Source organism: Drosophila erecta, unplaced genomic scaffold, assembly GCF_003286155.1.
Source record: "Drosophila erecta strain 14021-0224.00,06,07 unplaced genomic scaffold, DereRS2 tig00000021-arrow-pilon, whole genome shotgun sequence".
NCBI classification, from domain to species: domain Eukaryota; kingdom Metazoa; phylum Arthropoda; class Insecta; order Diptera; family Drosophilidae; genus Drosophila; species Drosophila erecta.
In genome coordinates, this window is record NW_020825198.1 from 12,046,937 (window position 1) to 12,060,539 (window position 13,603).

Below are 13,603 nucleotides of genomic sequence, written 5' to 3' on the forward strand. Positions count from 1 at the left end.
TCGAGCTGAACAGGGATGGCGACAGAAAAGCAACGCTGATGAAGAGCGATCTAGAAGCAGTATTGGACGGAGTTGCGACTGTGCGAGCGCTGTCAAAGGACTCGAGGATGCAGTTCCTATCGGTTAACGACTTGGACCCACTAGTCGCTGCAGAGGACCTTTCAAAGGCGCTGGCGGACCAGTTTAATATTGACCCAAGCTCAATAAAGCTGAGAAGCCTTCGACCCTCCTTCAGAGATACCCAAACGGCAACAATAGGCCTGCCGTGTAGGGAGGCGCAAGCGGTCCTGGCCAAGGGCAAGCTGAAGGTGGGATGGACAGTCTGCAGAGTCAAGGAGAGCGAGGCTAGACCTAGGTGCTTCAAGTGCCTGGAGTTCGGCCACATTGCGGTACGATGTAAGAGCCCTGCAAATCGCAGCGACTGCTGTCTCAAGTGCGGACAAACCGGGCACAAGATAGCCAGCTGCACACAAGAGGCCAAATGCTTCCTATGCACCAGTGCCAGGAAAACCGACGCAAAGCACATCGCGGGTAGCAGAAGATGCCCTATGAGTACCAAGCCACTGAGAAAGTGAAGATTATCCAAATTAATCTCAACCATTGCGAAGCTGCGCACCACCTGCTGAGCCAAACCATGCGCGAAACTCAAGCCGACGTTGCTCTTATTAGCGAGCCATATATAAGAACCCCGGGGATGGACTACATACTCGACGAGACAAGGAGCGCCGCGATCCTGACAAACGGGGTAAGCCGACCAAGGAACCTGCGCATCGGCTCATTCTATGTCCGGGGGGTGGTTGGTGACCTGTGCCTGTACAGCTGTTACCTACCACCACGCCTAACCCTTCAGGAGTTTTCAGCAATTATAGAGGACCTGGCTAACGACGCAAGAGGAGAGCGGAACGTGGTCATCGCGGGGGACTTTAACGCCTGGGCGGAAGAATGGGGCTCAGTCCACACGAACGCAAGAGGACGAACCCTCCAGGAAGCGTTCGCGTCGCTGGAAGTTGCTCTCTTAAATACGGGATCGGAGCACACCTTCAGCAGAGCTGGAGCCGGGTCGGTAGTGGACCTTACCTTTTGCAGTAGCTCGCTATTCCAGCGCGCACAGTGGTCCCTCAGCGACGTATACACGGCCAGCGACCACAAAGCGATAATCTGTGACCTTACCAGCAGAAGATGCACCGCAGCCCCACCAACGCAGAGACAATTCAACCCAAGGACGCTCCAGCGGGACACGTTCCTAAGGGAACTTGGGAATCCTGACATCGGCGGGAACGCAGTGGACAGCGTGGAGTGTCTCACTCGAGCAGTTGAGACGGCATGCAGAGCCAGTATGAAGGTGTCGAGGAGCCATCACCGTCATCGGGAGCCAGTCTATTGGTGGACAGAGGAGATCGCAGAGGCACGCAGAAATTGCCTACGGGCAAGACGGCGCCAGCAAAGGGAGCAGGGCCTCCCCAACTATGAGTTCCGGAGGCAAGAATACGCGGTAAACCGTCGGATCCTGAAGAGACTCATCAAGCAGTCAAAAAGGAGATGCTTCCTGGATCTATGCGATTCAGCCGAGCAGGACCCATGGGGATCAGCGTATAAAATAGTAATAAAAAAGCTAAGCCAAGCGAAACCTCTGAAAGCCGGAGACGCCGCCCACATGACGGCGATCGTGGAACACCTGTTCCCAGCAGTGCCCTTGGCTCCGCAAGCTGCAGACGCGGCTCCTGCGGACGCATCGGCACTGATATTCACAGCGGACGAAATACGCAAGGTAGCCAGGGATTTGCCATCGGGAAAAGCACCAGGGCCAGATGGAATCCCGGACATCGCCATCAAGCTAGGAATGAACGAGCACCCGGAAGCCTTCGCAAAGGTTTTCAACCAGTGCCTCACGGAAGGCCTTTTCCCAAAGCGCTGGAAGAGACAGAAGCTGGTACTCCTTCCAAAACCAAACAAGCCTCCCGAGAGTCCATCGTCATACAGGCCGATATGCCTGATTGACCACTTGGGCAAAGCTTTCGAGCGATGCCTGAGCAGTAGACTGCAGGTAGCCATCTCCGCTGCAGGGGACCTTTCGCCAATGCAGTTTGGCTTCAGGAAGGCGAGATCTACCGTGGACGCGATCGCTACAGTGAAGGAGATCGCCTCGAAGGCAGTGCAAGGGACCAGGTGGCAAGGAGGCACCAAGGAGTACTGTCTAGTGGTGACACTAGACATCCGTAATGCGTTCAATTCGGCAAGATGGGACGTCACCATAGGAGCCCTACGGAACCTAGGCGTACCGGATGCATTAGTGGGCATTCTTAAGTCATACTTCAGCGACCGAGTACTAGTCTACGACACAGAAGGGGGCACACTGGAGCACAGGGTAACCTGCGGAGTCCCACAAGGCTCAGTACTTGGGCCACTGCTGTGGAATGCGATGTACGACGGGGTGCTGAGATTACCACTACCAGGAAGAACCAAGGTGATCGGCTTCGCCGACGATATTGCCATAGTAATTGTGGCAAAAACAGTTCGGGAAGCCGAGGGCCTTGGTAACGCATCTATCTGCACCATAGTGGAGTGGCTCACATCGGTCGGGCTAGATATCGCAGACCACAAAACGGAGGCCGTGCTGATATCCAGCCGCAAGCAGGTCGAGACAGCCACCATCCAAGTCGGTGGCGCCACCATCACGTCGGTAAGGGCAATCCGGTACCTTGGAATTATGCTAGACACCAGGTTGTCGTTTAAAGAACACCTGGCGGAGACAAATCGGAAGGCGGCGAGCGTCGCTAGGGCCCTAGCACGAATAATGCTCAACTGCAGGGGCCCTAGGCAGGGACGCAGGCTTCTGCTACAGTCTGTCTGTAGGGCGACAGCACTATACGCAGCCCCCATATGGGCCGAAGCTACCAACAGGCAGTCTTACATCAGGGGCCTGGAAGCGACGCACAGACTGTGTGCCCTGAGAGTGTGCTCCGGTTTCCGGACAATATCGGATGACGCAGCCCAGGTCATAGCTGGGACCATCCCAATAGACTTGTTGGCGGTAGAGGCAAAGGAGATCTTCGACGCGATTAAGCAGATCGGAGAAGAGTGCAGCACTGCTCAGAGGCGAGCCATAAAAGCCAACGCCAGAGCTCATAGCTTGGAAAGGTGGCAGAGTCGGTGGCAGCAGTCGACGAAGGGGCGTTGGACCCACAGGATTATCCCGGACGTGACCAGATGGACCCTAAGACGCCATGGCGAGGTTAACTTCTGGCTGACCCAGATCCTAAGCGGTCATGGGTGTTTTAGAAGCTATCTAACCAGGTTCGGCCACGATGATGACCGCAACTGCCCAGAATGCGGCGTCGAGGAAACTGCCGAGCACATCATTTTTGATTGCCGGAGATTCGACCGCGACCGGGAAGGCTTAATGGGGAACATAATGGAGCCGTCGACCCTAGGGGAGCGCATGATCTCGGACCAGTGTTTCTGGGACCAGTTCAGCAAGTTCGCTGCGGACTCGATGAAGCGGTTGCGTGCAGCTGAGAGGGAAAGAGCCAGAATACGCCCACCGGATTAACTTAGAGCGCACCCTGGCCCTGCGAAGCATAGCCTAGCGGTAGTACCGCAGGGACTTCAGGATCTACCTTGTTCCCTTTATTCCAAACAACCCGAACCCCTCCTCCTCCTCCCTCCCCAACCACCCGCAAACGTGTATATATTTGTATATCCTCAATCAACCCAAATAAAACCTGATTTAAAAAAAAAAAAAAAACATACATACATACATACATACATACATACATACATACATACATACATACATACATACATACATACATACATACATACATACATACATACATACATACATACACTGCTCGACCGGTAAGAGAGATTATTTGAACTATTTTGTGACTCGAAATTAGAAGACATGCCTTACAGTCCTCACTAGAACTAGTTGGGAATTATAGGGATACAAGAAAATATTTTTCCTAAGCAAATATTAAGAGCGGCAATAACTATGTGTTCCGCCAGTAAGTTAAACATTCTTCAGGCTTTATTTAAGACAATTTTTACTACACACCTTAAAGACCTCACTATTTCATTCACTAATATAATTATGACAAAATAATAGATTATTATTTAATTACTTACAGCTCGAGATTAATTTAGTAGCACTTTGGTTTTGGTTTTTCACTGCCGGCTGAGTTTTTTTTAGCTTCTGCAGGCGCTGGCAGCTCATTTATGATCAATACAATTTCTGCAGTGGGACATTAAAGAACAAATGGCAGGGTCAAATTATGCAATGCCAAAGAGAAGGCAGATACCGTGGATTCACTCTTTCTACGCCAACTGGATCGTTCCTTTTTTCTAGTTCACAAGAACTATCTTTTTTAAACGGACACATCGATTGTTCGGCAACATCAATGTTTAGCAACATAAATGTTTATCTATTATGTTGTTGGGCATCTATGTTTTCTCTTTCGATAACACTAAGCATACAATGGTTTAAACTTTAGACTAATTAATGTTTTTATTCGCTTGGCTTTCAATCACATTGACTCAATGCCGAAATGTGGGCGAACTGATCTGGTAAGAGTCAACATATAAAAAAGGAATATAACAAAACTAAAATGCAATTTCGTCCCTTAATGCCCATTAAATTAGTAGGCAAAACGGGTGTCCGGGTGGTAGCCAAGTTTGTCCAGCGACGGATTGCAGGCAAAGTTAATCATGGGTGGTGGGCCGCAAAGCAACACAATGGTATCGTCCTTGGCCGGAAGCAGGTGGGCGGCGATCATATCCTCATTGATGAAGCCAACACTGTACTGCCAACCTAGATACAAAATATGAAGTAATATCAATATTAGTTAAGAATTTAAAAGCGTACAAGTGTTCTTAGCAAGACCTGATGCACACAATCTTTCCCACTGGCTCAGCATTGTAAAATTAAATCAAAACACAAAACATAGTATCTATGTTCTCAGCTGGATTAACTCCTAATAGCTGAACCGCTGCTCGGCCCGGTGACCAAGCCGTTCCAGGCCCGGAATGCATGTATAGTTAACCATGGGCGGAGGACCACACAGTAGGCACAGCGTGTCCTCGTCCGGTGCATACAGATGCTGCTGCATCATGTCATCGTTCACGTGTCCAGTGTTGTAGGACCAGGCTACAAAGCGCGCGTTTCCCATTCGCGGCATGCGTTTGATAGCAGCATGGTTCAAGGGGCAGACACAAGATTCTTAACATAATAGATGCTTGGCAAATGGCTAAGTGATTCTCCTGATGGTGATGGTGATGCTACATGCGAGTGTGACTGCCTGGATGAAAGGGAAAGATTGGTGCAGCCTAACATGTAGTATTCTATTCTGCACCTACTATAAGTGAAATTTCCTAAACGTTGCTTGAAACAAAGATTTGACATTGGTATTACAATCTTTAAAAGTCCATGATTCTAACAATAAAAAAAGCTTGTTTGCTTGTCTTTGAACGAATACGTAAAGCCAACAACCGAACTAGACAATGATCAAATGATGCGATCAGATGAAGACGTGAATGATCTAGGCATGAGCTGTTTAGCTCTTTTATTACTGCAACTCACCTTCGTTGGCCTTGTCGACAGTGTACCAGACCTTAAACTGGTCAGGATGCTTCTGGGCCAGTTCGTCCAGCTCGGCACGCAGCAGAATGTCCTTTTCGCTCTTTGATGCAAGGAATACAACAATGTTAATTTACTTGGCAAACTAAAGTGCTCGCTAATTACCTGGTTGGCGAAGAGCAACGCCAGTTCAGTCTTATCCTTATCGCTGCGCTTAAGCACTTCCCTGGCCAATTGGAGCATTGGAGTAATGCCAGTGCCGCCGGCAATCATGTTGACCCGCTTGGCGGTCACGTGCTTGGGCGGATCCTTGCGCAACTTTTTGATGGAGAAGGTGCCATTGCCGAGATATTGTAGCCTTCCCGAGGGACCACGGAACGAGATCTTGTCCCCCAACTCGAGCTGCTCCAGATGTTGCGTCATTTTGCCGCCGGCCGGAAACTTAGGATGCGTGTCCTTGAAGTACACCTTGACGACTAGGTCCACGTAGCCCACATCCTCATCGGACGATATCGGAGTGTATGGCCGAATCACCAGCTCATTGTCGATGGTGGCGATCAGATGAATGTGCTGACCAACGGGCAGGCCAAGGACGTGCTGCTTGGAGGGCAAGCCAAACCGGAATCTCCTAGTGTCATGGCTCAGATTCTCCTTTTCAATGAGGGGCAGCAGGTACTTGTCGTTGGGATCCACAAGCGTGCGCAGGCGGGCGGTGCGATTGGGTTCCCGGCGTGGTTTCGTGGACTTTTTATTTAGGAAATAGTGGACAATCAATGCGCCGGCGAGTACGGCGACTACACCCACGGCGAGGGGCACAAACTGAAAATAAATAGGCAAAGGTTAGATAGGTGGAATAACTAGTTCATAACACTTATATGTAACATCAAGTCATTGTTAAAATCGGGTTATGTGCCCATTACCTAAATAATTTGGCCATATTTTAATACTTTAAACTAACCAGGACCATAGACAGTTTATTTTAAGCTGATTGCACAGATTGCATTTTGGTTTTAAATATAGCATAACAGTCTTATCTGCAACACTTCACTCAACCTAATCTTCCATAGTACATGACGGAATGCGCTGCAAGCCTGTTCACGTAATAATAGTAAAAATCGAGAGGAATGGAAATATATACATATATGTATGTAATATATGTCCATCTACTACATTTCGCGAAAGCGCAATTTGTAGAAAAATGGAGAAATCTTTAGTAAATATATTTTAAGTGAGATATTTAAATTATTGAACGAGATTATTATAATGTATGTCTTTAGGCGAGTCTAAATGATATCTTCTACTTTCATACATATCTATCTACTTATACATATGTGCAATGTGTATGTTTGTATGTAGGCTAAGCGGTTCTGTCATCATTGATTGGTATGTACTTATGTGCATTGTTTTTAGTTAAGGTAATTTTTAGCCCAGTAACGGATGAGTTAAGACTTGGTATTGCGTTTAGTCTTACAATGGGCTGATTCTCGATTTTATGAAAGGTCACTGCGACTGGTGGAAACTACCGGTAGTGATAAGAAAGTCACAAAAATATAAACACACATCTCGCATAGAGATTATTTGCACTCGACACTGATATTTGCGATTGCGAAGGCGCCCTCTAAAAAACAGCTGCTAATTGGGGTTACTAGCTTGAGACATCCAACTTTGGCCCCATATCAAAAGCGACCTTGGTTTTTGCATTAATATACATGAGTGTATTTTTTTTTTTTGCTTTGGCCACAAGTCTGAAACCCATTAGCCATGACGTCACACGCACTGGTTGATAAACAGAGAGCACGAGTTGGAAAAGAGAAACGGATAGAGTGCATGGAAGGGAAATGGAATTGGAGGTAGAGAGACGCTTGCACTTGAACTTACATCAATATCCGTCATATTATCAGGAAACACTTGCTACAAACTGACTAATTGCCGATTTGAATTGCACACACAGCAAATCGTGCGACCGCGTGCCGCCGATTCCAATTTCCAATTGAAATGAAGCCAAGTCGTCGCGTGAAAGCGCCGCTACAACTACAACTACAGTGATGGCGCTCTCTCCTTCGCTCTCTGCGATTGAGATGCGGAGTCAGCCCGGTGCACTGTGAAAAATTAAACCCTTTTTTGGGCCAAACAACATTTTCTGAAAGTCGGAATATTAATACAATATAATATTAGTGTTGCATAACATAAATAAAAATATGTAGATGGCAACACAACAAAGAAATCAGCTGATAAGAAACAGCTGTTGCGCGTACAAAGAAAATTTATCTGCAACAATAAGCTTCCCCCCCCTTACAAAAGTTGTAATATTTTAACAAGCAAAGCGTTAATTTCCATTTACATGTATTTTATTGATTACGAGACTAGGAGTATTTCGGAATGGCAAAGGTTGCTTTGATTGATAGTGATTGATAGATTTGGCCAGTTGCAACCGCTCACCACCTCACCGTGAATGTGGACAATATGTTAGTTTTTCGGATAAAATCAAGGACGCCTTTAAATCATAGAAAAAATTGACGACAACGCTTTTTCGGTTTCCTAGGCTGCGGCTTGGAGTGCAGCGCCTGCGCTTCAAACACTTCAAAATCGTAATCCCCAACAGAATTTAAACGCAGTATTGCCGCTTTGTTGCCGCAGCGATAGCAATAGTTGGGTGCTGACCAGATGGTCACAAGCTGTTGCCCAAAATGCCACCGAAAGCCATCCCTGGCCAACTGGTGAGCTCTGCATATGAGAGAGATGCCATTGTTGCGGGTGAACTCCTCCACGACATCGCCACCAAAGAGTTTTCCGTGCCCACGTGGCGACGCCGTCCATCCAGGCGTTTCCTGGGGATCGCTCCAGAGGAGATCAGCTATGACTCCACTTTCGGGAATCTCGTGGCAGCGGTCCAGTGTACGAAATTCATCCAATCGCTGGATATCCGGCGACAGGCCGCCATGAACGCAAAATATGTGGCCATCAATTATCGCCGCCAGCGGCAAGAGATCGAAAACACGGCAGCACATCCTCCAAACATTCGCAGAGCCGTACTGTGCAAGGCACTCGTCGTAAAATCCATAGGATCGAGTGGCACTGCGACACTCATGGTTACCCCGTAACAGGCTAATCTGTGCCGGATGTCGCACCTTGAGAGCAGCTAGCATGAGAAAGGTCTCCACGCTGTTTTTGCCGCGATCCACCATGTCACCCAGGAACAAGTAGCGATGTTGCTGCACCGATCCGCCCAGTTCCAGCAGGTGGAGCAGATCCTCGAACTGCCCGTGAATGTCGCCGCATACGATTTGCGGACTCTGCAGGCTCAGTAGATTCGCCTCGCCGATGAGCAAGTCACTCAACGAGCGGCACAGCTGGCGAACCTCCAACTCCTTGGGCAGGCGGACCGGCACATGGCGCAGATTTTCCACCAGACGATCCGCATCACTCATTCCTCAGGTCACAAGGCAAGCATCATCTCTATTCTTAAGTCGGCGACGTCACTGGGCAACAGTGATGGGAAAGAAACTATTTGCTGTTTTAGTATGGGCCTATAAATGAGCTAAATAATCAGTTGCATAAGGTACAAACTGTTGGTATAGTGCAAGTACAATAGAAAATTTCGTTCTCTCAATTATTTGAACTCTTGTGTTCATAATTGCAAATAATAATATGGATAACAACTGGGTACTAATACATATGCCTAGACAGTTCCCATCACTGTTGACCAACGATTTGGGAGAAGGCGATACCACTAGGCATTTGGCCAAGAGAAAAGTGATCATCGCTGACAACTATGAAATGTCAGGGAATTGGGGCAAGATGGATGTGGTGTGGAGAAAGATGGGGGCGGGGCAGGTAATGCGAATCGGGAGTTATGTAAACATACCAGCGAATGGAATTGGACTTAGTGGCAAGTAACTTACATTGCTCTCAACGATGCGGGCCATGGTCTGGAAAATCAATGCAGTCGCGGCTCAAATCCTTTATATAATCCGCGATTTGCACCGACACCACGCACTTACTCTATATCAAACAGCCAAACGCCGACTAAGCTAATATGCAGACTAATCGGCGAGATGGTGAAAGCAATGTTTTCATTTCTACGCACTCTCAGTTTTGGTTTTGGAAAGAGAGCGCAAGTGTTTACTCTTGGAACGAGCCTCTGATATCACCTGAAATAAAATGACTATATAAAGAGGAAACTCTGAACAGAATCTTCAGACACTTACACAGTAACTAACTAATTGCATATGTATATTGCAGAGATCTAGTGCAAATTTAAAAACCAATATTCTCAGCTACAAACAAGCTGCAGTTCCAGGGCTTCTAAACTAATATGGATAAAAACCAGTTGGCAGCCCACAAAGTATCGCCAAATAAATGATGTTATTATGACAACTACACTCCTTAAAAATAAATTATAATGATATGCCTCAACATATTATGGTGAAAATCCGCAATATAATACTTTTCCTAATGCTATACATTAGAAAACATTTTTTTTATGAACATTTGAAAATGTGACTAGAGAGGAAGATATCGAAAACAAATATGAAAACTTTTGATGCCTAGTATTATCCAAACAAGGGTACATATGTACTCTACTTACTCTAAATACAAGGTGTTTATTTCTAAGCTCTTTATATACATTTTAACCATTTTTAATTACCGACTAGTTAAGGAAATAGAACTACTATTGAATTGAATATCGATATATAATCGTACAAGCACCCGTGTGCATGAAACTATCGCTAGAGGTTTCTCAGCTCTAAAAAGCGATTTCCACTTCCTTTCTAAATCGCACGTTGAAGAGAAAAGATGGCGTAAGTGTAATTCATAATTTTAATATATAAAAAAAAGTAACTTAACGTTGGAGCATAGATAAAAGTTAAAAAACGCGATCCTGTGCTCAGTGGCAATCAGAAACCAGCTTTTTAGACCTTTTTCCATGTCCATATCAGTTTGGAAATGATTGCAAAAGAAAAACGTGTTTTATGTGCCAAATAAGCAACTAATATGTGAGCTGCCCTCATTTGCACATTAGTTCGACAGTTTAAATATCACTAAATACTTGTAGTGTTCATTTACCTTCGATTTGGTTAATAGTTGTGTTAATCCTGCAGGTCGAAGGTTTCGCGTGATACGCTGTATGAGGGCGTCAATGGACTGCTGGATGCTTCTGCGAAGAAGAAGCGCGGCTTCCTCGAGACGGTGGAACTGCAGATCGGCCTGAAGAACTACGATCCCCAGAAGGACAAGCGTTTCTCCGGCACCGTCAAGTACGTTGGCTAAGTCACCTGCGCACGTTTTTGGAAAGATGCTCCTCCGGGAGTCGAATCCATCACGTCATCAGGTAGTCGAGACCATGTGGCTGTCACATCTCGACGGACCTGCACTCAGGGTCTTTAAAATTTGAGTAGGTCTCCAGTAATGGACACCGATCCCCCATTTTCTAAATAACTATGAAAACGTGCTCCTCTGAGGGCTTTGTAAGTTTTCCATGTGCCCATCTATTTATACCTACATCATTTGATTGCACAAGACCCACCCTGTCTAATTTAAGGCTATTTTCTTGCTGTTCCGCAGGTTGAAGCACATTCCTCGTCCCAAGATGAAGGTGTGCATTCTTGGCGATCAGCAGCATTGCGACGAAGCCAAGGCCAACAACGTCGACTTCATGGATGCCGAGGCTCTGAAGAAGCTGAACAAGAACAAGAAGCTGGTGAAGAAGCTGGCCAAGTCCTATGATGCCTTCCTGGCCTCTGAGTCGCTGATCAAGCAGATTCCCCGTTTGCTTGGCCCTGGCTTGAACAAGGCCGGCAAGTTCCCTGCCCTGCTGTCGCATCAGGAGTCTATGATTGGCAAGATCGAGGAGGTTAAGTCGACCATCAAGTTCCAGATGAAGAAGGTGCTCTGCCTGTCCGTCGCCGTCGGCCACGTGGGCATGAAGTCCGACGAGCTGGCCCAAAACGTCAACTTGTCGATCAACTTCTTGGTGTCGCTGTTGAAGAAGAACTGGCAGAATGTGCGCTCCCTGCACGTCAAGTCCTCCATGGGACCGCCCCAGCGCCTTTACTAGATGCGCATACTTCATTTTTCGTACATCTTGAAATAAATAAGATCCTACATTTTTGTAATGTAATTTAATTTGGTTTTAATATTTTAGCTATTATCTCTAGAGCTTGCATATAAAAAGTCATTTGCACACCGATTTGTATTGCTGCCTTACATTTCAGTGGAGCTTATGGTTCTGGCTAAGAAATCTCGCACTTCTAGCGCCGCGTGATACTCGACGTCCTCGCTGACTGAATCAGGCAGCGGCTCTGCCCGGAACTTGGAAACGTCCACCGAGTTGCCCCACTCAAGCATGTGGGGTTCGCTCAGTTCTTCCAGTAGATTGTGCAGCACTGCGGCTGCTGTGATGATGCATGAAGCTGTGTGAAAGCTAATGTCCAGGGGCTGGCTAAGGAAACTCCAGCGGGACATGAGACGATGCAATGCGCAGTCACTCAACTCCTGCAGATGCTCGGCAACCTCATTAAAGTCGTGCTCGTGCGGAGCTATCGGATCAGTATAGCGCTGCAAAAGCCAAGGACGCAGTGGATAGTTCTGGTACACCGGAGCCAAGACAAATGCCGGAACTGGGCGGGAGTTAATGCGGAATTTAGGGATTGCGGTAAGAGTATTTGGTGCGTGGGAAAACATGGGTCCCAGGGTGGCACGCAAGCCACATCCCAATTGCAGTTCCCGAAAGAGCATTCGATCATCCAGCAGATACTCCATGCGCAGTATGGAGTTCTTGGCGTCGCCATTGGCCCGGATGGGAATGGAACAGACGCCAAGGACGCCGACGAGTGCGGCGGGCATGTTGCTTTCGCGCTGGAACCCTTCGGCCACACTATTGCAGTCCACTGGATGCTGTGGCAATTGGCGCAGCGCCCGGCCTAACGTAGACATCACGGCGTTGCAAAAGACCTTTAGACACTTGATGGTCCTTGGACGGGGCAGGGAAAATCGCTCGGCAATCAAAGAGAGCCGCTCGCCGCTGGCCAAGAAGTACAGGGCCAGAGCCACACACTTTTCGGTAGAAATTGATGGCGCTCTTTGTGTCAGTTCATCCGATGTGCGCAGAGTGGGAGACAATTGCTTGCACAAGGTCTCAAAAGTTCCCCGGGTCACATGGAGTGTGTTGAGGAACTCCTCCTCGCTCAGCTCAGGAATCACATGCTCAAAGAAATGGGAATCGAAGCAGGGAAAAGTTCCTTGCATGCCAATCTCCACCTGCGGTTCTCCATCGACATCGCTGGTTTCCGAGTCCGTGCTCACGACTTGGGAATGCTTCCGACACAGCATGGCGTACGTGTGCAGGTAGTTTGAATGCATCTCCATCATCTGGCGCATAAAAAATGCGCGCAGCATCCTTAACCGCCGCCTGGTCCTCTGCTGCGTCCTTCGCCTGAGCGTAACCACCGTAGTTTGCACGTGCTGCAGGTGTAGTCGTATCAGGCGAGCCATCTTTAGCTTACGATACTGCAAGCTATTGTGTTTACTGTTTTTCAACTGGGCCAGCGCATCGCTTAAATTGCGATTGATTAACTCCACTTCCTCATCCATTTGCGATTTTTCTACACAACTCGTAATAGGGATGGGATACTAAGAGTAAGCAGAGCTCATTGATAATCGGCAAGTCTCTAATATCCCAGAACCAATAGCTATCGATTTTAAAGTAATCGAGGATTTTGCGTTCACACTGCGCTATGTCGGCTGTTTTTTGCTCAAAACAACAATAAAAGTCGCATATTTTTTATCTCAGCAGAACAAATTAATTTATTTTTTTTAAGAAAAATCTCGTTTCATAAGTTTACTGCTACCTATGTATGTATTTAGCATATTGGGCGGGTTGTATGTGTAGGGTTTCAAAATCGATGTATTTCAGACTATATACATACATATGTACATTAATTCGTTTAGTTCAAATTTTAATTTATATTAAATTAGAAGTTATGTATACATATATGTATACATATATATATATCATATTCCGCAGCC

The 13,603-nt window shown here is 47.0% G+C and overlaps 4 protein-coding genes across 7 annotated transcripts; 1 reads left to right on the top strand and 3 right to left on the bottom strand.

The window, feature by feature from the left end:
• Window positions 1–4,488: 4,488 nt before the first annotated feature.
• LOC6556136 (NADH-cytochrome b5 reductase 3) lies at window positions 4,489–9,726 on the bottom strand. Of its 4 annotated transcripts, none has more exons than XR_003407723.1 (5): window positions 7,454–7,738; window positions 5,741–6,394; window positions 5,579–5,678; window positions 4,883–5,146; window positions 4,774–4,810 (listed from the first exon to the last, which is right to left on the bottom strand). XR_003407723.1 is itself a non-coding variant. In XM_026977904.1 (4 exons), exons 1-4 carry the CDS (start codon window positions 9,499–9,501, stop codon window positions 4,638–4,640), a joined length of 951 nt encoding a protein of 316 aa, XP_026833705.1. In that variant the 5' UTR covers window positions 9,502–9,726; the 3' UTR covers window positions 4,489–4,637. The 4 variants fall into 4 exon arrangements, 2 of the variants coding, with proteins under 2 accessions (XP_026833705.1, XP_026833706.1); XR_003407722.1 differs by lacking the exon at window positions 7,454–7,738 and adding an exon at window positions 9,478–9,726 and having other exon boundaries at window positions 4,781–4,810; XM_026977904.1 differs by lacking the exons at window positions 4,883–5,146; window positions 7,454–7,738 and adding an exon at window positions 9,478–9,726 and having other exon boundaries at window positions 4,489–4,810.
• LOC6544609 (serine/threonine-protein phosphatase 4 catalytic subunit) lies at window positions 8,077–9,517 on the bottom strand. Its single transcript, XM_026977906.1, has 2 exons — window positions 9,478–9,517; window positions 8,077–9,102 (listed from the first exon to the last, which is right to left on the bottom strand). Exon 2 carries the CDS (start codon window positions 9,001–9,003, stop codon window positions 8,077–8,079), a length of 927 nt encoding a protein of 308 aa, XP_026833707.1. The 5' UTR covers window positions 9,004–9,102; window positions 9,478–9,517.
• Window positions 9,727–10,269: 543 nt separating the features above from the next.
• Window positions 10,270–11,696, top strand: LOC6544610 (60S ribosomal protein L10a-2). Its single transcript, XM_001972409.3, has 3 exons — window positions 10,270–10,377; window positions 10,678–10,833; window positions 11,141–11,696. Exons 1-3 carry the CDS (start codon window positions 10,373–10,375, stop codon window positions 11,631–11,633), a joined length of 654 nt encoding a protein of 217 aa, XP_001972445.1. The 5' UTR covers window positions 10,270–10,372; the 3' UTR covers window positions 11,634–11,696.
• On the bottom strand, window positions 11,683–13,213 carry LOC6544612. The gene has a single exon (XM_001972410.3). The coding sequence runs from the start codon at window positions 13,166–13,168 to the stop codon at window positions 11,780–11,782; it is 1,389 nt and encodes a 462-aa protein (XP_001972446.1). The 5' UTR covers window positions 13,169–13,213; the 3' UTR covers window positions 11,683–11,779.
• Window positions 13,214–13,603: the final 390 nt, after the last annotated feature.